Raw genomic sequence first — 23,320 nt, forward strand, 5'->3', positions numbered from 1 at the left:
TAAACAAAATAAGGGTGTTCCTCAAAAACAAGTTTGGTAACCCTGGGCTAGACAGTGGTCCTGGATCTGATTCACTGCTGTCCCACCCCAGGGGGATGCATTTGGCCTGTAAACCAAGCTCTCTCCTCCCCACCACCTGCCCTCCAGGCATGCGCTGCACGTGATGGTGGATGAGGTCTACATGCTGTCCGTGTTTGAGGAGTCAGTTGGGTACCGCAGTGTCCTGAGCCTGGAAGGGTGAGCTGACTGCCAGCCCCCTGGGTCCCCTGTGGTGCCCAGGCCCCTCTGAGGCTCAGCCCACAGGGCATGGCTTGCCCCAGGGTGATTCCTCTTCTGTCCAGCTGATCCCACTGTCCTCAGATCCCTTAAGGAGAAGATGGGAGGCTGGGCTAGTCAGTGGTTTTCAAATTGTTCCGTGGGGTTTCTGAGAGCTCCAGGGAGGGGGCTTGGGATTCCCTGAGGGAGGGCTGCGAGGAGAGGAAATGGGCCTCCTTTGCTGTTCCTTCATCTCCAGAGTAGCTCCATTTTCATTCATTCATTCATTCATTTGCTCATTCATTCAGCAAATATTTCTGGGGCTCCCTGCATGTGCCAAGCCCTTTTGGCTATTTGAGCTTTTTCATTAGATTTAGTTTGAGCCAAGACGGTGTGGCCAAAACACCATCAGGGACACTTGGACCGGATCACCTGTAAAGCCTGCACCTCTGGCATTCAGGGATGCTGACAGTTCTGATACTCTGACCTTTCAGCCCTGCCAAGTCCTTCCCTTGGTTCCTCCAGCCAGTACCCACAAAGCTCTGCCAGGTGGATGGCGTGTGGGTTGTTACTCCCATTCGCTTATGGATTAGGAGAGAGAGACACAGAGAAACAGGAACTTGTCATCTACTCTGAGTCAGACACTGTGCTGTACTGGGGCTACATCAGTGAACAAGAAAGACACAGGCCCTTCTTAGGTGGAACTTGTATTTCTAGCCAGGAAGGAAAAAAAAAAAAAACCATTTAAGCAGCTAGGTAGACAGCTAGTCATTTGATTATGGCCAGATAGATGCTAAAAAGGAGACAGCTGGGAGCCAGGAAAGGCTCTGCTTGGGGTCCCTGATTGACTTGGTCAAATAGGTTGTGGTCAGGAGACCTGTTTGAGGAAGTGACATTTGAACTATGCTCTACATCATGGATCAGCAAGTATTTTTGGACCAGATGGCAAATATTTTAGGCTTTATGGGTCATAGGGTTGCTCACTCAACTCTGCCGTGATAGCATGAAGTCCTCCCGGGACAGTAGGTACATGGAGGAGCGTGCTGTGCTCCCATAAAGCTTTATTTATGAGAACGGGCAGCGGGCTGGATTTGGGCTGCAGGCTGTAGTTTGCTGACCCCTGCTCTAAAGGATGTGTGGGAACTGGTGATTGAAGAGATGAAACCAGCTTCATCCATCCATCTCCTTATTTGTTCAACCAAACCTGTGAGCTCCCGCGGTTCTGTGTTGCCTCTCGTCCCACGCTGTGCTCTCCGCAGGCTGCCCGACCCCCAGAAGACCCATGTGATGTGGGCAACCAGCAAGGTGGGTTCCTGGCTGGCCTTCAGGGTGTCAGGGAGGTGGGAGGGCAGAGAGGTGGGTGGAACCGGCTTCCTCCTTGAGGGCTGGCCACCTCCCAGGGTGCCTTTCTCCTGCAGGACTTTGGGATGTCTGGGCTCCGCTTCGGCACGCTGTACACAGAAAACCAGGACGTGGCCACTGCGGTGGCCTCCCTCTGCCGCTATCACGGCCTCAGTGGCTTTGTTCAGTACCAGATGGCACAGCTGCTCCGGGACCGTGGTGACTGCCAGGGTGGTGGAGGGTTGTGGTCAGTCTGGGACTGGCCAGGGATCATGGATGCTTCTCCCATGAGATGAATTTAGGGTGATGTTTGAGAATGCTGGCTCTGGGCCCAGAGGGGGTTCATATGCCACTCAGTCACTTCCTGGCTATGTGGCCTAGTCCTTTACTTCCCAGAGCCTCAGTTTCCTCATCTGCAAAATAGGGATCTTAATGGCACCTGTCTTGTAGGGTTAGTGTGATTTGTCATTCAGTTAGAATAGCACCTGGCATATAATAGGCACTTAATCACTGCGAACTCATTACTGTTAGCTGTGAGCACTTGAAAAGGAGTATAAGCTACTAAGGGAAGATTGTTATACTGGAAGTGTCTCTCTATGCAGATCTGTTCCTGTGTTCAGATAGTGAGTTTAGATAGCAAAGATTACCTGTAATTGCCACCATTCATTGAGCCCTACAAGATGCTCTCAATGCATCGTCTCATTTGTCTCTTCTCAGAATCCGAGGAAGCAGGTGTCCCTATATTTTCCCCCATTAGATGAAGAAAATGAGGACCAGGTACTACAAATCTGCTATCATAGCTAAATTTAAAAAGATAGTGATAGCATCAAATGTTGGTCAGGAGCAGCTGGAACTCTCAACACTGCTGGTAGGAATGTAAGATGGAACAGCCACTAAACAATTTGGCAGTTGCTTAAAAAGTTAAACACACACTTACCAAATGGCCCACAATCCCACTCCTGGATATTTGCTCTTATGGTCACACAAAAGCCTCTCCATGAATGTTTATAGCTGCTTTATTCATAATCACCCCAAACTGGAAACAACCAAAATGTCCTTACACAGATGAATGGAGAAACAAACTGTGGTTCATCCCCACAGTGGAATACCACTCTGCAATAAAGTCCACGGGAACACGTCTATCTCAGAGGCATCCTGCTGAGTGAAAGAAGCCAGCCTCAAAAGATTACATTACTGAATGATTCCACTTACATGACATTCTGGAAAAGGCAAAACTACAGTGATGGACAACAGGCTAGTGGTTGTAGGGAAGGGGAAGATGTGACTTTAAACAGCACAAGGTGTTCTCTGGGGTGAGGGAAGCGGTCAGTATCCCTGTCGTGGGGGGTTCCAGGAATCTATACGTGTGTTAAAATTCATCGAACTGGACAGTGAAAACAAAGGTCAATTTAAAAAATGGGAATCAGGGAGCTAACTTACCTAAGGCCACACGCCTTATCAGCGGCCACCCTGGGATCTGAGACTCGATGTGACTCGTTAAGTGTCACTCTGTAAGTGGGTTTGCCTTTGGTTAGGGTCTGCATCCTGCTCCACACTGAATATCCCCATTGCCCCCAGTCAACCAGCTATAGGAGGGGCTCACCCAGTCCTGGCAGCTCATGGCCTTTTTCTTTTCAGCATTTAGACTCTCGGGACAGAGTGGAGGGTTGGTGGGAGATTTATCTTTTGGCTTTCCTTTCACCCACACAGACTGGATCAACCAAGTGTACCTGCCAGAAAACCACGCCCGGCTCAAGGCCGCCCACACCTATGTCTCTGAAGAGCTCCGGGCCATGGGGGTCCCCTTCCTGAGCCATGGGGCCGGCTTCTTCATCTGGGTCGACTTGAGGAAGGTAACACAGGTGGTGATGCAGGTGGGGAGGTGGTTGAAGTTCCCTCCAGCAGGCGAGGGGGAGGGGTGTCTCATCTGCACCCTGGGCTCTCCCCCCACCTCAGTTCCTGCCGGAGGCCACCTTTGAGGAGGAGAGGCTGCTCTGGCGCCGCTTTTTGGAGAACAAGGTGCTGCTGTCCTTTGGCAAAGCCTTCGAGTGCAAAGAGCCTGGCTGGTTCCGCTTGGTCTTCTCCGATAAGGCCCACCGGCTTCGCCTGGGTGAGCGGTCTCACCTCCTAATTGTGTCCCTCATTCTGCCCTCCCTCTCTGGCTCCACCTGGGGCCCCAACGTGCTCGTCCCCAGCCATCCGCCATCAGTGCTGATGGGCCCTCACTTCCCCTTCCCAGGGATGCAGAGGATCCGGCAGGTGCTTGAGGGCAAATCCCAGGTGGCAGAGGACCCCCCTTCCTGCCAGACCCAGGAGCCCAGGGGCCCGCACAGGTGAGCTGGTCGTTGCCTCTTGGCCGCAGGGCCTAGCAGCCACTGTGAAGACTGATGGTGGATAAGCTGTTTGCCAGGCTGATGACCCTTCTTGGCCTTGCCCTTGAAGAAGAACTGCTCCTGGCCTCTCCTGGTGGCAGTATGAGATACTCCTTAAGTTGTGGTTCCACCTGGTCCACCCCCCACCACCCAACTATTAAACTAAACTGGGAGAAACTGGAAGGCTCTGCTGTGAGTCATTTATGGAATAGAGGAGTCGTGACTGCGCTGAACCACATCCCCCAGGGACATGGAAACAAACAACCTGTACCTTCTTTTGATGGCACCTTCATTCTTCTTTGTTGCCAGGGAAACACATCAAAGGAACAGTATGTGTAAGACAGAGTTGCCCCCAAAGGAAAAAGGAGTGATAATTTCTAAAGTACAAGGAAAAAGGATTTAATTCTATGTGTTTATGGTTATTCTCCCCGCACATAGGATGTGTGGGCCCACAGTGCACCTGGGACCTGGGACCTGGGACTGGCCTGCACTTGGGACGAGGTGAACAGGACCCCGGCGGGAGGCAGGAGGGCCATCTCTGTCTCGGGGATGCTCTGCTCCTGGGAAGGAGCTGCCTTCACTGCTGATCCCGAACCAGAGTGACCTAGCCATGACTGTCGGGGGAGATAATGGGGGCCTGAACCAGACTGTGGGGACAAGCTGACCCAGGCTAGCCTTTCACCCTAAGCATGATGGGCTGCCCACCCCATCCCCAGGGGTGCTTTAGTTCAGAGTTCAAATGAGCTTTCTGAACCGACCTTAAAGCTGTGTGCCGAGGACGCTTCTCTGGTGCCGACACTCCTGTTTGGAAAAACTCTCTCTTTCCGTACTCTTTTAAGAGCATGTCGGTGGAATCTGTTTACTTTCTAAACACTTACGGTTTAGGATTGGTTTTACTCTTTCTTTCTGCCTTTCTTTCATTCATTCCTCTCCCCTGCCTTTCTTGAATACCTTATAGGTGCCCGACACTGTGCTGGGCAACTTACATGAGTCATTTCTAACTCTCACCACCCTAGGAAGCTGACAGTATTATCCCTCATTTTCGAGATGAGCAAACTGAGCCTCAGATAAATGGAATGATGTTCCCAAAGGAACACACCTCAAGAGTATGAGAGCCAGGCTTCAAAGCCAGGTTGGTTTGGTTCAAAATCCTGTGCTCTTTGCACTCTGCCAAACCAGGTCCCAAAAGTTTCTTTGACTTTTCCAGTCCTGAGAACCAGGCTTCATGTTGTCATTGTCGCACTCTTAAATACTTTTCAATGTCATTGGCTAAGTAGCACTCGTTTCTACTCCTACTTCCAGGAGATGCTGGTGCTAAGATTTGTTTTACTGGAATGTCTGCGGCTTTTACAGAGGGTCAGAATACAGAAAATAGAACGGCCACGTTGAAAGCCCTCTACATCCTCTCCAGAGACCTTTGAGAGGACGTTGCCCCTGAAAGGACTCATGTGATGAATTCCATTTAGAATTCTCAGAAGAATGACTCCTAGTTCTTCCTTAGAGGGAATCCAAGCTGGCTTCCCAGCAGAGGCTGATTGGGACCAGGAATCTGGGCCTGAACTGAGGCCATCTGTTTGGGGAGAGCTGGCTTGTGCTCTGCTGAATGGATGTGCGCCATGTGGCTCCCTTTCTGGAGCGCGGACTAGATGTATCCTATGCCTGTCCACATCTTCCCCGCTCTCCTTTCTGCTCTGCCCATTACTGCAGCCAGCCAGCTGTGTGTGCGTGGAGCCTGATGGAGGAACCCTAAGAGAGTTAACACTTCTGGGTGATGCTTCAGCAATGGGGGAGGGGAACCAGTGAGAAAGTATCCCTCTTCTCCGTGCATGTGGACACTGTCTCAGTAGACAGCCCTGACATCCTGCACGGCTCCTCAAAGAGACCCTAACAGGACTGAGCTGCAGGGGTCCACAGGAGTAGCCGGCCCTACAGCACACCCCTGGGTTGCCCTCTCTTTTCTCCAGGTTTACTCGTTCCAATCTTCTCACCTTTCCCTAAGGCTGCTTCTCAGAGTAACTACCTGCACTCAAGTCTTTCTCTCTCTGGGAACCAAGCGAGACAGAGTATAAATGATTGGTAAACAACATCCACCATGTATTTGTTCTCTGAATTCAAGCTATTTTTCCCAACAACCCTGAGACGCAGGTCTAGGTTTGCGTACCAAAGTGATTGGATGCTTACTTAGTGATTTCTGTGAATCCTTGCAAGAATCTTCAATTATAAGGAAAAATGTTTTACATAGAAAAATATTTCTTTTTTTTTTCTATCAATGAGAATTCCTGAGTTTAATTATACTGCTTAAGACTTTCTTGTTTACAAATGACCCCAAATGGTAGAAATAGCTGTATTTAAACCAAAGGGGGCAGTTACCAATTGAACATAACCAGGAGTGGGAAGGACAGATGTTCCAAGCACGGCTCTGACCTGGAGTTCAAATGATGCCATCCGATTTTGTGCCCTCTCTTTCTTATTTCCTCTCTGTGGCTTCATTTTCAAACATGCTCCATTTAGGTGGTGGCAAGATGGCTTCCAGACAGCTCCAAGTTACGTGGCGCTTGCGCAGAACCTGTAGGGTATTAGCAGGATAAACACCCTTTCTTCTCTAGCGTTCATGTCTCTCCTGCCATAGGAGGCCAGCTGGCCTTAATCATCTGCCCACCCATGGGAACCCAGGTTCCATCCGTCTGTCACTTTGCCATCCCTAGTGTGTTGGCTTTTCCCCTTCAAGCCTTTTCCCTCATGGTCTCAATATGGCTACAGAAAGTCCAAACATCACCTCCCCACAACTTCCAGAGACAGAAAAGAGAATATGTCTTTCTGTTGCTTCCTTTTCATTTTATTTCATTCATTTATTCACTCATTCATTTAAAAAAATACTTGTTAAGCCTAAGATTTGTAGAAGTTCTTTATATATCTAGAAATGAGTATTTATTTTGCCAGATACTCTTAATATATTAACATTCATACATTATCAGTTTCTTTATCCTCCTCCTGAACATGGAAATGAGCCTAGAACATTAAACTCTTGCTCCTTTGTTTTCCTTTCCTGTGGCCAGTATTGTAGTTAATGCTTGCCTCTTCTTTTGTTGTTGTTTTTCTCTTCTTTTTCTCTTTCCTCTGGAAATTGTGCTTGGAAAAGTCATGACAACCCCAGTTTGGGTGAAGACCTGCTCAAATAGAACTTACAGCCCTGATGCGAACATTTCTAATAACAGTTCTAAGGTTACCCAACTCTCAATAGGATATTTAATGTTTGACAGCATGTTTTCTCAGACTTCGTCACCCCAAAGTCAAAATATAGGGCATTTGTTTTCACCTAAAGAGTCTGAAAAAGAATTCATAAGAAATGGAGAATAGTAGTTGTCCATGGGGTATGGAAACTGGGAGGACGGGAAACAAGGACGAGTGAGAATTTTTACTGTTTCTTTCGCTTTTTTTGTTTCCCTGGGTTTTTAATGCTTTTTGTTTTTTAAACCACATAAATGTCACACATAGTTAAAAAAAAACTGAATTAAAAAAAAAAATATTTAGGGAAAGTCCCTAGGAGAGTTACAAATACCATCCAGGTCTTGTACTGGTCTCAGACATCTTTTGAGCTTCTGTTAAAACATTGTATTCTATTAATTTTAAAAATTGAGGTTAAGTTTAACTACAGTGAATTGGACAGTTCTTTTTTTTTTTTAAATTGAAGTATAGTTGATTTACAGTGTTGTATTTCTCATGTACAGCATAGTGATTCAGTTATACAAATATATTCTTTTTCATTATAGGTTATTACAAACTATTGAATATAGTTCCCTGTGCTATACAGTAGGACCTTGTTGTTTATTTTGTATATATGTAATTTATATCTGCTAATCCCAAACTCCTAATTTATCCCTCCCCCCACCACCTTCCCCTTTGGTAACCATACGTTTGTTTTCTATGTCTGTGTGTCTGTTTCTGTTTTGTAAATAATTCTATTTGTGTCATTTTTTTAGATGAGTTGGACAGATCTTAATTTTAAGATTCAATGGCTTTGACAAGTGTGTACATCCATGTAACCAATACCCCCATCAAGGTGGAGAACACTTCCATTACTGCAGAAAGTTCCTTCAAGCTCCTGTTCAAGTCTCTCATCCCCTAGAGGCAACCGCTGTTCTCATTTCTAGCTCCACACATAAAATTTCCCAATGAAAAGAATCATATCGTTGTTCACTTTTGTGTCTGGCTATTTTGTTCAGCGTAATGTTTTAAGATTCATTTACTTTGTTGTATGTATCAGTAGTTCCTCCTTTTCTTTTTTTCCTCTATGTAGTAATAGCCCTCCTTTCCCTCCTGATATTGGTAACTTTTGCCCTCTCTGCTTCTCTTTGTGGGGATGAATGCCCAGTTTTTAGTCACCAAATTTATTTTTATTTTTATAGTTTTATACAGTCAGTCTTTGTTTTGCTTTACCCACGAGTTTGTCAATTTCATTAGTTCTTTACTTCATCTCAGTACTTTCTTCTGGTTTTAATATTCTTTTCCCTCAAATACATCATTTAAGAAATTCTGTTAGGAAGGGTTTATAGGTGGTAAATTCCTTCTATTAATGTTTGTCTGAAACTATGTTTCTTTTTTCTTATTCTTGAGAGATGGTTTCATTAGCTATACAATTGTACGGTAACTGCTAGCTTCTCTTGGCACTTTTACTATTATCTTAAGACTTCTGTTTTTTGTTTTAGTTGAGAAGTCTACTCTTAGTTTTATTGTCCATTCATTACAGGTGATCGTCTCTGTCCAGTAATGGAAAATTCTTAGCGACTGTCTCCTTGGATACTGCTTCTCTGCATTTTCTCTGTCCCCTCCTTCTGGATATATGCTGGGGTTTCTTCCTTTATGCTACCTCTCTTTCAGTTTCCTGGTACTATATTCTATTTCCTTGTTTCCTCTTGAATTTCCATTCTGGGTAATTTATTCAGATCTATATCTCAGTTTATTAATTGTGTCTAATCTATGGTTTAACTTATGCATTTAGTTTTTAATCTCAACTTTTATATGCAGTACCTTTTCAATCTCCTTGGTCTTTTGGGAAAAAAATCATCTTATTTCTTTCTAATGTTCACAGTTCCATCTTTGACGTCTTTGAGCACCATAAACACTTGTTTTATACCTGTTTCTCGTAGTCTAATTATGTGTAGTTCCGTAGGTTCTATTTCTGCTGTTTGAAGTTTCTGCTGACTGGTTTATTTTCTATGTGCTTTGTAATTCCAGATTGTGAGTTTACGTTTGTCAGGGTTTTATCTGTCAGAATCCTGGGCAGCTTTGTATTGAGGGTGTGATCCTCCAGAGGGGATTTATGTTGGTAACGCTTCCAGTTACTCTTTGGGTGTGGAGCTGCCTGGACCATGCTGGTAATATTCATTCACATCCCACCTTGTAAAGTTTGATGGTAAAGATTCTCAGCAGAGACTCTTCTGTTTCCACTCTTTGGACAAGACAGACAAGTTTTTTTGTTACTGACGCTGAGCAATTTTTTTCCAGTCTTCCATCCCAGTATCCTAGCTTTACAGGAGCTTGTCCCCTTCTTCGCATCTTGTATGCCCAAGCTGTAGCTTCAACATTCAATTTTCTCACTTCAGCTTCATTTCTGGTTCTTTGTATATTTTCTTTCCTTTTTTTTTTGTGAGCTCAGTATCTATCTGAGAAAGTGCTCATTACATTTGCTCTGATATTGATAGGTGTTTTCTGGTCCACCAGGCTGCCTGCCAGTGTTGTTTAAGCTGAGTCAACTTAGATACCACAGAACAATTCTTTCACGGAGTCATTTTCGTCAGAGAATATAACCTTTCTCCATTCTTACAAACCGCTACCACTTAAAGGAAGTGATAAATCTGGGATTCAGCTCCGTATTAGCAATTTCTCCTCATTGTAAGCTCACTTTCAAAAAAGTGGCTAACGATGCCACTTCCCTTAAAAGCCACACCCTTTCTGACACCCACTTCCACTCCTCCTGACTCTCTGGGTAAGTGGGACTGTGTGTTCTTCACTTTGTCCTGTACCTTCACTGTGAGTAATGAAATCTGTCCTCTTCTAACTGCCAACTACTGGGACTTTTCTACCTTCTCAGAGACTTCAGGTCCTGGCCCACAGTTTTCTTTCTCACTCTTCTCTGTGGTCACTCTCAGCTGCTCTAGCATCATGTGGCTTCTAATATCACAGCTTCTATATTTTCTCACCTCCAGTTCTTGACATGGTTTCTACCTTTCGAAATGTAGTCGCACCACTTTAGCCATGCTGGATTAAAAAACGCTTGGTCTTTCTGATTGCTTCTCCTTCTTTCTCACATTTGGGCCTTTGCACATGATGTTTTTTTTCTCTGCCTGGAATGCTTCTTCACCTCTCTATTTGTCAAAATCCAAAATATCCTCCAGGACCACCAGATATCAACTCTTGCATGAAGTCTTCCTACATCTTTCCAACCGGATGTGATCACTTCCTCTGTTGAACCCTGTAGCATTTTGTTTATGCTCTCTTAGGACACTCTGCTTCTTCTGCTTTGGCTAGTCTTACTTGTGCATTTGTCTTCTTTCTATTGGGCTCCTCCCAGCATCTGGGCCCCCTTTATTCATTCAAAAACTACTCATTGAGTACTTCCTATGTGCCAGGCCCTATGCTTGTTTCGGGTTATAAAAAGTGAGTAAGACAGGCAGGCTCTTCAGAGGCTATGTCTAACACAGGTCTTTAACACAGGAAGTTCTCATTTAATGAAAAAAAATGAATAATTAATTAGAAACATTTTTAATAAGAGAAAGACAAAGAAGAGTGAACATATCCTCCACTTATCCATTTCACAAATGTGGTGTATGTGTGCTAAATTTCATATCATTTTGGGTGGATGTGGATTTGGAGAGCGAGCAAATACTCTCTTAGATGTGAGGAAACAGAATGTGTGTTTCCCGTCTCCAGAATATTCTCGTCCCAATCTCTCTGGATCTGTGACAAGCAGGCATCAACTCACAAGAATATTCTTGGAATCACAGTTGCTGCTGGAAGCCCCACTGGGTCTCTAGACTCAGAATCATCTTCATGAATATTTAAGCTCTAAGTGACAACTTCCACCAGATGGTGCTAAGGTTCAGCTGCGACCAGATGGATTGGTTTCTGCAGCCAGTATCTGTAAACTGCATAGGCTCAGTGGGATCATTTCATTGACTTAATAACATCACTCTGCATTTTGATCGAATGTTTTAGACTCCACTTACCATCTTATGACAGGGGTTTTGCTGTGCATGTAGAAGGCTAGATCATGTAAATTATACAGAAAGAAACAAAATAAAAGTGAAAGTTTTTCTCCCCCATTTCTAACTCCACAATTAATTCCTCTAAAAATGTTTATTGCTTTTTGGATTCTTTCCAGAAAAAGTTACATATATGCCTGAATCTAAGCGTCTAACATATATATTGTCTCTCCTTTATTTCTGTATATATTTTTTATTACATAAAAGGGATCATACTTGTCTACTGTTTTAAACCATGCTTTCGTATTAACTCGTCTTTGAGCTATTTCTGTACCAACATAGATATGCATTCCTCTCATTGTTACATTCTAATCATAATTTATTTTGATTAATATACACTTTCCCAAAGTTTATTTTGGTTGTTTCCAGGTTTTTCCTATTATTAGAAACAATACTGTAATGAACATTTTTGATAAACTTGTTGAGAATATTTATAGGGTAAACTCCATAGAGAGGGATTGTTGGGGAAAGTTACTGGAATTTTACATTTAAGGAATGCTGTCAAATTGCCCTTCAGAAATACTGCACGCTCATCAATACTGATTATAATAAAGCGTTTACACTATTTTCAGTTTTATAAGTGAAGCGTGGTGCCTCACTGTTTCGGTCTGTAGTTTCTTTAATTACGAATGGGGCTGCAGGTTTTTGAATTTCGCTGTGGAGCCTGAGCTTCGCCCACCTACCTGGGAGAAGCCCTAAGCGGTGCCCTGACTCCTCCTGTCCAGCAGGGGGCGCGGGTCCCCGTCGCTCCCGCATGCGCAGTGCGCTCGATGTCAGACGTCCGCCGAGCCCAGTCGCCGGCCCCGCGCTCCCGGCTCGCTCCCGCAGACCCCGCGCCGGCGGCGGCCGCCGGCAGCTCCGCGAGATTCCCGCTGGGTGGCTGTGGCCCGCGCCCCGCGGCATGAGCAGGTGACCAAGAGCGGGGCCCAGCGGGAGGCAGCCGTGGCCGAGGTAAGCGCGGCGCGGAAGGGCTGGGAGGGCCCGGGCGCGGGCTCGGGCCTCCCCGGGCCGCGGCGGAGTCGGGCCCCGACCGCCCGGGAAGCGCGGGCCGCGCCGAGTCCGACCCTCCTCCCTCCGGGGCCACTCACGGTGATTTCCCGCTTTGCGGGCGCTTTGATTTCCGCACTGCCTTTTCCTTGGTCACCTGGCCCGCCCCGCGCTTTGGTTTCCCACCTGTCTCCCTATCTCTGCGCCGCACCTTTCCGTTCTCCCGGGATCTTGTGGCTTCCTCTTCACCAAGGGCCCACCCTCTGCCCTGGCCGCTCTCCGTCGCCAGCTTGTTCCTGCGAGCTATGGGGCTTTGCTTCCTCCCACGGGAATTTCTCGAGCTCTGGGCTCTGCCGTGGCCAGTGGCATCCCGTGGAGTGCCGGATGCCCCGGGTAGGACTCGATGCACTGGTGGAGAAGGTGGCCAACGGTGTCCTGGCTATGAGCTCGAAGTTCAGAGGCACCTGAAGTTGTACTACTGGCGGGGGAGCCAGATACGTGTATACAGTTTTGAGGTTAAAATTGTTTGTTGTAATTTATTGGAAAGTGCTAATTGAAAAGGGTCCTTGACTTACTTGTCTGAAGATGTCGTGAGATAGAAATATGTCAATTTAAATTCTTCTCCTAAGGCAACTGAGTGCCCTAAGGACTTAAACTGGACTCGGTTTGTAAATTTCAGAGCTCCAAGGCTGTTTACGGTAATAAAATATATGACTCAATTTCCATCACTCTTCACTTCCGCTGACTTAACCCTTCTGGTTGCATATGCTGGTATGAATGGATAGATTTGCATCTATCAAGTTATGCTGGCTAATTGAGGAATGAAAAAGGTGTATCTAATTCAGGCTTTTAAGGGTAATTAGGGGAGGCAGCTTCACTTGGGGGTTAAGAGCTCAGGCTCCAGAGCCAGACTGCCATTCTCCAAGTCCTAGCATTGGCGTTTTCCAGCCATTTGACATTGGGCAAGTTATTTAGCCTTCCTGTTACACTTTCCTTATCTGTAAAATGAAGATAATAATAGCTTGTCACATGGCACTGTTAGGAAGATTAAATGATTTAACAAAGAAGTTAAAACCGATCCTGGCATGTAGTATGTCCTCAGCAAAGTTTAGTTATTAGTTCCTTTATTATGTGCATTGCATTCATTATAGTATAATTCCCACAGAAGGGCACGGGTTTTTATTTTTTAAATTAGAAACAATTTTTTTTAGGGGAAGTTAGCCATGATATAACTTTAATTATAAAGTTTAATTATAAAGAATCCTATCAGGTAAGGCAATGAATTGCAGATTTTCCTGCTTTTGCCAATATTGGGTTCCTTTGTTTTCAGGAACAGTTGAGTAAATTTCCAGCGGCCCCAAGAGTTCAGCTGTGAGGGCTTCTCTAAAAAGATTGAGAAGACAAGAGACTGTGACTGAAAACATTGGACTAAATATTTGGATTGGAAATAGCCTGAAGCGCTGAGGAAAGGCTATTCAGGCAAAGTTTAGGAATAAATAATTCCAGGAACAGAAAATGCAGATCATCCCGATAGTACAGTGGGGCTAAAAGATTTTTCCAGTGATTCAGTGCTTGACATCTAGCCAGCTGATTCCAGTGTATTTTGCAGGGACAGGTTTGATGTGCTTCAAGGAGGCTAAAGTTTGTCAGGTTTGTTGTGGAATTCTTGTTCTGATCCAGGTTGTGGTATTGTAGGGAACAAACATTCATTTGTAGAAGATTCCTTTTGGTTTGTCCTCTTCGGGGAAACTCAGTGTTAGGGGAGAAGAGGGTGGAGAGAGCATGGGGTACAGAAAATTCTGTCTGTGGAATTACCTAGCCATTTCCCCCACCTTTGGAAACTAGTTCAAGAAAGAAAATAATCATAGTTCATCACCATGTAATTACTCAAAACTTGAACCTTGACCAGTGCATGCCTTGATGGACCTGGGAAGGATAGAGACACTCCTTCATTCAGCAGACATTTATGTTTCTATGAAACGTGTTCTAAACATGGTATTAGATCCTAGGAACATTGAGCAGAGTCGTAAAAACTGACTGTGAAAATGACAACCAGTAGGAGAGACAGACTTGCAATTACTTAACCAATTAATACAACCTGGCAAGTGCTGTAGTGAAGCCTCTTAAAGGTGGGAGGGTACTCACCAAGAAGGTTCTCTGTCTCTAAAGCACCACATGTTACAGGGTCCTCTTTCATTTAAGACTTTCCCCTCATTTCTTTTATTAAGAGTTTTTATTTCACCTCCAGTGCCCTCCATCTCTCTCAGCTATTTGGCACAGACTTATAGGAGCTCCTTAGCCGGTGTAGGCAAACTTCAGAAATGTGAGTTTGTATCCTTGGGAGCAGCCACCCATGGGACCATGTGGACCAGCAGGAGCTGGAGGAACACACGTGGAAATGAATATTGAGGGTGTCAGACCAAGACGGGGAGGGATAGTGGTGGACCATGGAGCCAAATGGGAGAGACTCTGGGGAACATCCTCTTGTGGTTCAGGATTTAATGCTCTGATAAGGACAAGGTCCTGATGTGCTGCTGGGCAGGCTCCTGGAAGCTTGGACATGACAGTGATGCCATCGCTTCTCAACTGGGGGCCATTTTGCCTCCCCAGGGGATATTTGGCAATGTCTGGATATATTTTAGTTGTCATAATGAGGGGTTGCTTCTGGCTTCTATTGGGTAGAGACCAGGGATGCTACTAAACCTTCTACATTGCACAGAACATGCTCCCCACAAAAAAGAATTATCTGGCCCAAAATGTCAGTATTGCCGAGGTTGAGAAGCCCTGGTCTGGAGTAAATGAGGTGTAGGTGCCAGAGCTGTGTTGGCAGCATACCGAGGAAGGGATCAGAAGGTTCAGGGAGATGGAGGTTTGAAACAGATTTACTGTTTGAGGCCAGAGATGCACCTCCTGCCTGTGTTCCTGGAAGAGTGTCGTTCTCCCTTCCCTCTGGTAGTACGGAATCCCAGAGAGGGGACCAACATCTTTGAGAAGCTCAATGTTGGTTCTCCTCTGTAGGCCAGGGTTGACTTTATGAGGTATGACCCAGGAACTGGGTTCCCAAGGCTCAGTGAGGATGATAGGATTCTGAAACAGCAGAGGCCAGAAGGTGGCACCAACCATCAGAGGCAAGGTAGATGCAATATCCATAATAGGCAGTGAAGCCTGACTTGAAACTGGTGTGTCCGGACCCACTGTGTTGCTCATAGAGCCTGGCATTCCTGTAGACAGTATAGGTGGGCAGCCAGCGAGGGTATTGCTTCACTTGTAGAATCAGAAACAAAATCAAGAGCTGGCAAGTAGAAGGCTGGTGTCAGCTGCTGCAGTGGAAAAATCACTATTACCTAGTGATGTTTAGATGTGAGCCAGCTCTCAGACCTGTTTTGCATGGACTGAGGGAGAGGCTGGATCTCTTTGAAGAAGAACTTTGCAGTGTCCCTGAAAGTACAGACAGATCTTCCCCAAGTCCTTCCTCAAGGTCTTTGTCAGACTAGTGGTACATCAAGGAAAGGATAATACCCAGGGCTGTTACATACAGGGTCTGAGCTGATCATAATCCAGACAACCCTTGAGCAGTAGTGGATGGGAGTTGGCAGATAAATGCCCTGGCCTCTCATCCTTCTGAGGGAGGTGGTGTAGTCAGCGTGGTTCTTCAGAAGATTCGTAAAGAGCCCCTGTTACCCAACTTAATAACAAACTCTTGTTGGCTTTCCCTGGTTCCCCATCTCTCTTCTTGCTCTGTTCTCTAGCTCCTGAGTAAAACTACCAGCCCTGCATCCTTGTCCCTGGTTCTTTTATTGGAGGGGTAGGAGTGTGTAGTCAGGGGGAGCCCAAGCTGTGACAGGTACAAAGCAAAATGTGATGCCTAGGACTCTAACATAGTGGGTGTCAGCCTTGCTTCTTTCCAGCCTTTCTGCTGCCCACTCGGGACTGGGAAGCCAGGTCCTACTCCTACCCTCGGAGTTACGGTGGCTCCAGGTCCCGCCAGCACTTGGTGTTGTTTGAAGCTTGTATTTCCCCATGCTGAGGGGTAGAAGATGTCTCATTGTGGGTTTACCTTCCCTGTCCATTAATTAGGCTAAACATCTTTTCAGGTATATGTACCATTTTTGTTTCCTCCTCAGTGAAATTCCTGTTTAAGTCTTTTGTCTAGTTTTCTATTTTTTTGTTTGTTTTAGATATTTTTGTTTGCTTCTCATTACTTTGTGGCAGTTCTTCTGGTGGCTAGTCCTTATTGGTTATAATTATTGCAAATATCTTCTTCGTAGCTTGTCTTTTTACTTCCTTATAATGTCTTTTGATGAACAAAAATCCTTAATTGTAACACTGAATTTATCATTTTATCTTTTTATGATTTGCACTTTTTGCATTTTATTTTGGAAATGATTCTGCCTGAAAGTCATAGATATTCTCTGTTGTGTTCTAAATATCTTATGGTTTTGCCTGTTACATACAGCTTTTTAGTCTACCTTGAATAGATTTCCTCCCCTCTGGCTGCTTTTTATATTTTTCTTTGGCTTTCTTTTTGGTGGCTTTACTTTGACATATTTAGTTGGTTTTATATAACTATCTATCTGTCTCTCTATATATAGTGCTTAGAGTTGAGCATCTTAAATCTGTGCATTGATATCTTTCATTATGTTTGGAAAAACTTAACAGAAGACAGCTGTATTCTCATGTCTACTTCAGTCTTTGCATTATGTAGCCTCTGGAAACTGAAAGTGAAAAAATAATGTCAGCATTATTATAAAAATAGTTCAGATCCTTTGAAAGGGTCTTGGGGACCCCCAAGAGTCCCCAGACCATATTTTGAGAACCACCAGTCTAAGATTTTTGGTATTAATGTTATACTAGGCTCCTAAAAATAGATTAAGGAATGTTCTTTTTTCTGAGCTCTGGAGTAATTTGTGTGAAATTAGAATTACTGTTTCTTGAATGTTTGGTGGAACTTGGAGAATCTTTTGGACTTGGGATTTTTCTTTATAGGAAGAGTTTTTAAACTTTCGATTCAGTTTCTTTAATATTATAGAATTATCCAGGTTTGCTATTTCTCCTTGAGGCTGTTTTGATAAGGTATATTTTTAAAGAATTTTTCCATTTCATTAAAATTTTCAATATATTGGTATAAGTTCATTGATACCATCTTATCTTTTAAATACATTTAGTTATGGTCTCCTTTCATTCTAGATATTTCTTTGTGCTTTTTTCCCTCTTGATTAACCTTACCAGAATTATGTCAAATGTCAATTTTATTAGGTTTTTAAAAAAAAGTTTTAGCTCTGTTGAACTATTTGTTTTTTAATTAATTAATTTCTGTGTTTTTATTTATTACTTAATTCCTTCTATTCTCTTTGGATTTATTTTGTTGTAATAATGTCTTTTTTATAGTAAATCTGAAATTTTGAAAGTTTGTAAAGCTAATACATGGGTACTATTATTGTTCCCTTAACCCCTGTTTTGTTATGTGTGAAAACAGTATTTTTCAAACTGTGGATGGTCAATTATTGGATGGTATAATTCCTCTGGTAGGTTATGGCCAGTATTTTTAAAAAGCGATAGGATAACAAAGTAGAAGAATACAGTGTTCATCACGTGTTCTGTGGCTAATACTATGTACTAAGGTTAAACATTGTTTTGTGAAACTTACGTCAAATACATACACATCTGTGTTTGTATTTGGTCACAATAGAAAATGTTTTCTTATTGTAGGTTTTAGTAAAAAAAAAAAAGTTTGAAAGCCACTGTGTTCAAAATAGTTTGTCTAACATTAGTAAAGATTTCAAACCTGGCTGCACAAAATAAACACATGAGGGACTTGCTAATTGACAGATTCTGTGACCTTATTTTAGACCTATTAATACAATCCTCCAGTGCTGGGACCAAGCACTCAGTTTCAACAAGCTCTCCCTGTGCGACTCTTACCATTTGGGTGTTTGAGAAGCACTGATTAAGGATGTAAACAGACCTTTAGAGCCTGTTGGGAAGTTCTGATATGGGACATGTGGAGAGTGCAGCTCCTTGAATGCATTTGTCCCAAGACTTCCATGGTTCTCACTCCCAGAGGGACACATAGAATGGCAAGAAAGCCATTAGGGTGGGCCTGGCAGTAGTTGGGCTTGGGGTCAGACCAGGAGCATCCTGCTCTTGTTAGAATGACAGAGAAAGTGAAATAGCTCTGGTGCCTGCATTTCTGTCCTGAAATCAATTAGCATATATTGAATGGCTGATGTATATACCCCAAAGATGATCATCTTTAAGCTTAAAATGTATGAACTTTCATACAGTATTCCATGACGAGCACATTTCTTGATATGTTCCAGATCATGGTCTCAGAGAGATACAGGTTAAAATTATTTATTACTATTCAGCACATTGTACCCAAAAAGTTGATAATGATTGCAACATTCAAGGCTTGACAAGACCCTACTGGCTAGGTAGAAAGTAGTTTTACAAAGTGGGCATAACTGGGGAAAACTCTGTTAAGCCAAAGTGAAAATGGTTAATAAACCCTAAGGTGGTCTATGAGCTTTTCAGTTATTTCTCTTTATACTAATAGCTTTTCTGAAAGATCAGTGAGTAGAATGAGAGCATTCTAAAGTTGGGATTTTGACACGTGGAATGCTGAAGTCGCTTGTTGCAGTAACAAGTCTGTGACATAATGCAGCCACCCCTCCCCACGAGGTATCTGGGCATCAGATGTGGGGGGCTTGTTTGGTCAGGATCTTAATTTGTGGTCTGCAGGGGAACTCTGCACTTTCAGCTGAGAACTAAGAATTTTCTTTGTATCAGTCAATGATGCTTATTGGCTGTTTCTTTTATCTATTACTATGTAGCAAACCACCTCAAAACTTACAACAGCAGCAATCATGTATTTGCTCAGGATTCTGCCATCTGTGCAGAGCCTGGTGGGGATCGTTCATGTCTGCTCCACATAGTCTCCTCTAGGGTCTTCCTGAGGTTCCCTTCACCCTGGAGCTCAGCTTCCTCACCACGTGGCAGCCAGCCTCCAGGAGAACAAAGGCAGCAGCCGCAGGTCTTGGAAGGCCTGGGCTCCAAAGTCCCAGAAGCTCACTTATGCTGCATTCCCTTGGTCAAAGGAAGGCACAAAGCTAGTCCAAATTTAGGAGGAAGGGAAATAGATTCCATCTTTTGCTTGGAAAAGTGGTTGCATGTTCACCATTGGGAAGAACTGCCACCATTAAGTCTTTAGAAATGGATCTACCACACTGGCCTTTCTTTCCCCCTCCCTTCTCCTCTGCTTCCCTCACCCTCACTTCTTTCTTCATTTCTTCCTTCCGTCTAAATGTGCCAGCTATCCCTTTATTATCAAACATCAGTGTGTATTTTATTGAAGGTTAAAGATTAATCTTCTTCTCTAATACCCCTTGGTCCTTTCTTGGTATTTTCCTAGTGGTATTGTTTACATTTTGTATTTTGTCCTGGTTTTGTCTGTCTCATTAGCATCTTGATTCCTCTTAGGTAGGCCTTTGGTTTCTTCTTTGTTTCCTTCACAGCACATGGTAGGCGCTCTACAAGGGCTGAATGAATGAATGAATGAAAGCAGGCTTTGGAACAACCAAGCATCAGTTTGTCTGATGAAGCTTCAGTTGTTAGGCAAGTGTTTAAAAACAAAATGAAACAAGTGTCTTCAGCTGTTCCGCTTTTGATTTTTCTTGCTTGGTCAGCGCCCCTCTTCCCTGGTCCCACACATTTACCAGCTTATGCTTTCAGAGAATATGTATTTATAGGTTATACTTACATTTTTACATTATATAACAACATTTTTGTTAAGTACTATATGTAGTATTAAATACTAAATGTAGCGTATAGCATATACTCATGTACAAAAAGTATTTTGGTATTTATTTTATTTATAAGAAGGGTCAGAAATCCCTTTTCATTATTTCATCAGACCACTTCAGGGAAAGAAATAGGTATATGCAAAGTCAAGCAGCCCCTTCCAGTGTCATTTGCCACCCTGAAAACTTCATTGTTCTCACTCCTCCCGGTACCCAGGAGAGTGAGGAGGAGGCTGTGTGTGTCATTATGTGTGCGTCAGTCAAGTACAACATCCGGGGTCCTGCCCTCATCCCGAGAATGAAGACCAAGCACCGCATCTACTACATCACCCTCTTCTCCATTGTGCTGCTGGGCCTCATCGCCACGGGCATGTTTCAGTTCTGGCCGCACTCCATCGAGTCGTCGAGCGACTGGAGCGTGGAGAAGCGCAGCGTCCGCGACGTGCCGGTGGTGCGGCTGCCGGCCGACAGCCCCCTCCCCGAGCGCGGGGACCTCAGCTGCAGAATGCACACGTGTTTCGACGTCTACCGCTGCGGCTTCAACCCGAAGAACAAGATCAAGGTGTACATCTACTCTCTGAAAAAGTACGTGGACGACGTTGGAGTCCCAGTCAGCAGCACCATCTCCCGGGAGTACAACGAGCTGCTCACGGCCATCTCAGACAGCGACTACTACACCGACGACATCACCCGCGCCTGCCTCTTCGTCCCGTCCATAGACGTGCTCAACCAGAACACGCTCCGCATTAAGGAGACGGCGCAGGCGCTGGCCCAGCTCTCCAGGTATCTAGCAAGCCTCCCGGGAACCAAAGGGCAGGAGGGGGAGAGGGAGTGCTTCTCCTCCTGAGCTGGTTTCCAGCCCCTGTCTCTCTTCTCAGGAGGGATTGCCTTGTAGGAGGAGGCTTGTAGGCTGCCTCGTAGGTGCTGGGAGCACCTGGCCTCCTGACCACGAGCAGCCGCGGTGGGTTCCCCGCTTCCTAACTAACGTTTAAAAGCTAAGGATGGCTTCCCATACTTTCCCCTTTAAATTTGAGTACTTTTCCTCGTTCTTTGTTACTTTTATAATACACATTCACTGTAAAAAGACTGAAAATACAGGTGAACAAAAAGAAGAATGAATTCAAAAATTCATTTCATAAACCTGCCTCTAAGAGATAATCATTAATCTTTTAATATTGTTTTAAGTCATTTTTTGTATAAAAAATATACATAGGCATATAAAATGGATAAAGATTTACTATATAGCACAAGAAATTATAATCAATATCTTGTAATAAACTATAATGAAAAAGATTGAAAAAAAAGATATGCACATATATATGTATAACTGAATCACTTTGCTATACACCGGAGATAAGCACAATATTGTAAATCAACTATACTTCAATTAAAATATATATATATATACACATAGGCATGAATGTATACATTCTTGTATAGATGTTTATATATATATGCATGTGTATATATACATTTTTCTCAAGAATGGGAATCACACAGCAAAACATGTTTTGCTGCCTTTTCCCCTTAATATAGCATGAATAGATTTCAAAAAAATTCATATTTATATATCAATTCTATATAATTTTAAGGGTTATATAGTATTCCATTTTGCATACATTCCGTTATGTATTTAACTGGCCTTCTGTGTTTTATTTCTATTTTGTCTCTTTAACCAGATGGTAAGCATTCAGATAGTTTTCAGGTATTTATTATTGTAAGCAGTTCTGCAGTGGTCAGGCTTGAAGTACACATCTACCCAGTTTTCCCTTCAAGGAGCCAGCCCTGTGCCTGATGCACTGTTGGGACGTCCAGGCATTCACTCTGCATACCTGCAGAGAAGTGGCCTAATATGGGCTGGAGATACTTGCTGCTTGTCATCCAGGAGCTTACTTGTCTTTGTTTCTTCATAGTTGACTTGTGAATTCTCCTACATTTTGAATCTCTTAATAGGTGGGATCGAGGTACAAATCATCTGCTGTTCAACATGTTGCCAGGAGGCCCCCCAGATTACAACACGGCTCTGGATGTCCCCAGAGACAGGTAGGTGTATTTGAGGTTGTCCTTGTGATGAGTTTCTGAGGATTCAGTAAACTCAGACCCTTTTGTTCGTGTGGAATCGTTTTCCTACGCCCACCGGGACGTACTGTGGAATCAGAATTGTTTGTTAAAGTGGAAAATTGTCTGAGGCCTTTCCCTCCTCAAGATGTAGAAGCATTGGGGCCTGCCTCAATCTGTCGTGGGAAGCCAATTAGAGCTTTGGTTCTAGCGGAGCACCTTAAAAAGCGATCTTGTTTCCTTGGTCTGGGTTTTGCTCTCCTGAGTGCAGCACCCCAGCCCCCAAGGCCTTGTTCATCGCTGGGATGTGTCAGGGCTCTCGCACTGCAGGGCATCTGCAGGCAGTAGAGCTAACGGAGGGAGGGGGTGTGGATGTGTGAAGGGATACCTGGAGCCTGTGAGGTCGGGGAAGTGAGGGCGCTCTGATTAGCACTGACTTTGTTGTTTCAGGCAGTGATCTTCTTTCCTTCCCTCCTAATAAAACTTCCAAACAGGCAGATGTGCTGTGGGGTGGCCATGATTGCATGATTGTGATTCTGAGTTCATTTACTTACTGTCTTTATCGGCCCTCCTGTGCACTGACCGCACCACTCTGGCTGGAGGCCTCCTGGAAAACTCAGGAGGGAGGCGCTGCTTACGGTTCCTCTCCTCATACTTGGTTCAAGGCTCTGACAAGAGCAGAAAGCTTGGGCCCAACATCAGGGTCCTGGGCAATATGCAAAGTAGAGGATTATTCTTAAGTGTATGTATGAGCTCGTTAATAACCAACTTTATTACAGTTGATGTTTAACTCTTGAAATTATTGTTACAGAAAAAGGTGAGAGAACAGCCTGAGGCCAGCTGTGTTCTCAATTGATTAGAAGCCAACATTGTCATGTATGAAAATCTACACTTAGTACCACTTTTCCCAGAAGATTAAATCTAAGCCCTCTTTGCTTTAAGTGATTATCTAGAGTCAGTGTTGAGTTTCTATCTGGAAATACAATTATCACTGGAAGAGACATACACCCAGGACCATTCCTCAGCTTTGGTGTAGAAACCAATTTGGACGGTAGAGGGCAGTCAGGTCACACAAATTCTGCACAAACCAGCTGAACACAAGGATATCCCTGGTTTGGCTTTCAGCCCCCGTATTCCTGAGTGGGCTACTGTTTTATGCATTTGGTTGTTCTGGGAAAGTGAAATACTTCAGAGGATAGAGAAGGGAAGGGAAAGAGCTGTTAGGAATGCAATGTCTTCACCTGCT

The 23,320-nt window shown here is 44.2% G+C and overlaps 1 protein-coding gene across 7 annotated transcripts in view; it reads left to right on the top strand.

Annotated features, from left to right (window-relative positions):
- EXT2 (exostosin glycosyltransferase 2) overlaps positions 1 to 23,320 on the top strand; it is a 154,565-nt gene that overhangs the window by 12,567 nt on the left and 118,678 nt on the right. For 4 of the 7 annotated variants that reach the window (XM_032488496.1, XM_032488495.1, XM_032488493.1 and 1 more), the window contains exons 10-18: positions 148 to 237; positions 1,515 to 1,560; positions 1,674 to 1,815; positions 3,307 to 3,449; positions 3,553 to 3,706; positions 3,836 to 3,929; positions 11,959 to 12,181; positions 20,234 to 20,799; positions 21,970 to 22,059. In XM_032488496.1, coding sequence (XP_032344387.1) covers positions 148 to 237; positions 1,515 to 1,560; positions 1,674 to 1,815; positions 3,307 to 3,449; positions 3,553 to 3,706; positions 3,836 to 3,929; positions 11,959 to 12,181; positions 20,234 to 20,799; positions 21,970 to 22,059 — 1,548 coding nt within the window. Of the gene's footprint in view, positions 1 to 147; positions 238 to 1,514; positions 1,561 to 1,673; positions 1,816 to 3,306; positions 3,450 to 3,552; positions 3,707 to 3,835; positions 3,930 to 7,948; positions 8,297 to 11,958; positions 12,182 to 20,233; positions 20,800 to 21,969; positions 22,060 to 23,320 lie in introns of those variants that run through there. The other 3 variants (XM_032488498.1, XM_032488499.1, XM_006184245.3) reach the window with 3 other exon arrangements.

The sequence above is a fragment of the Camelus ferus genome, chromosome 10 (assembly GCF_009834535.1).
Source record: "Camelus ferus isolate YT-003-E chromosome 10, BCGSAC_Cfer_1.0, whole genome shotgun sequence".
Lineage (NCBI taxonomy): Eukaryota > Metazoa > Chordata > Mammalia > Artiodactyla > Camelidae > Camelus > Camelus ferus.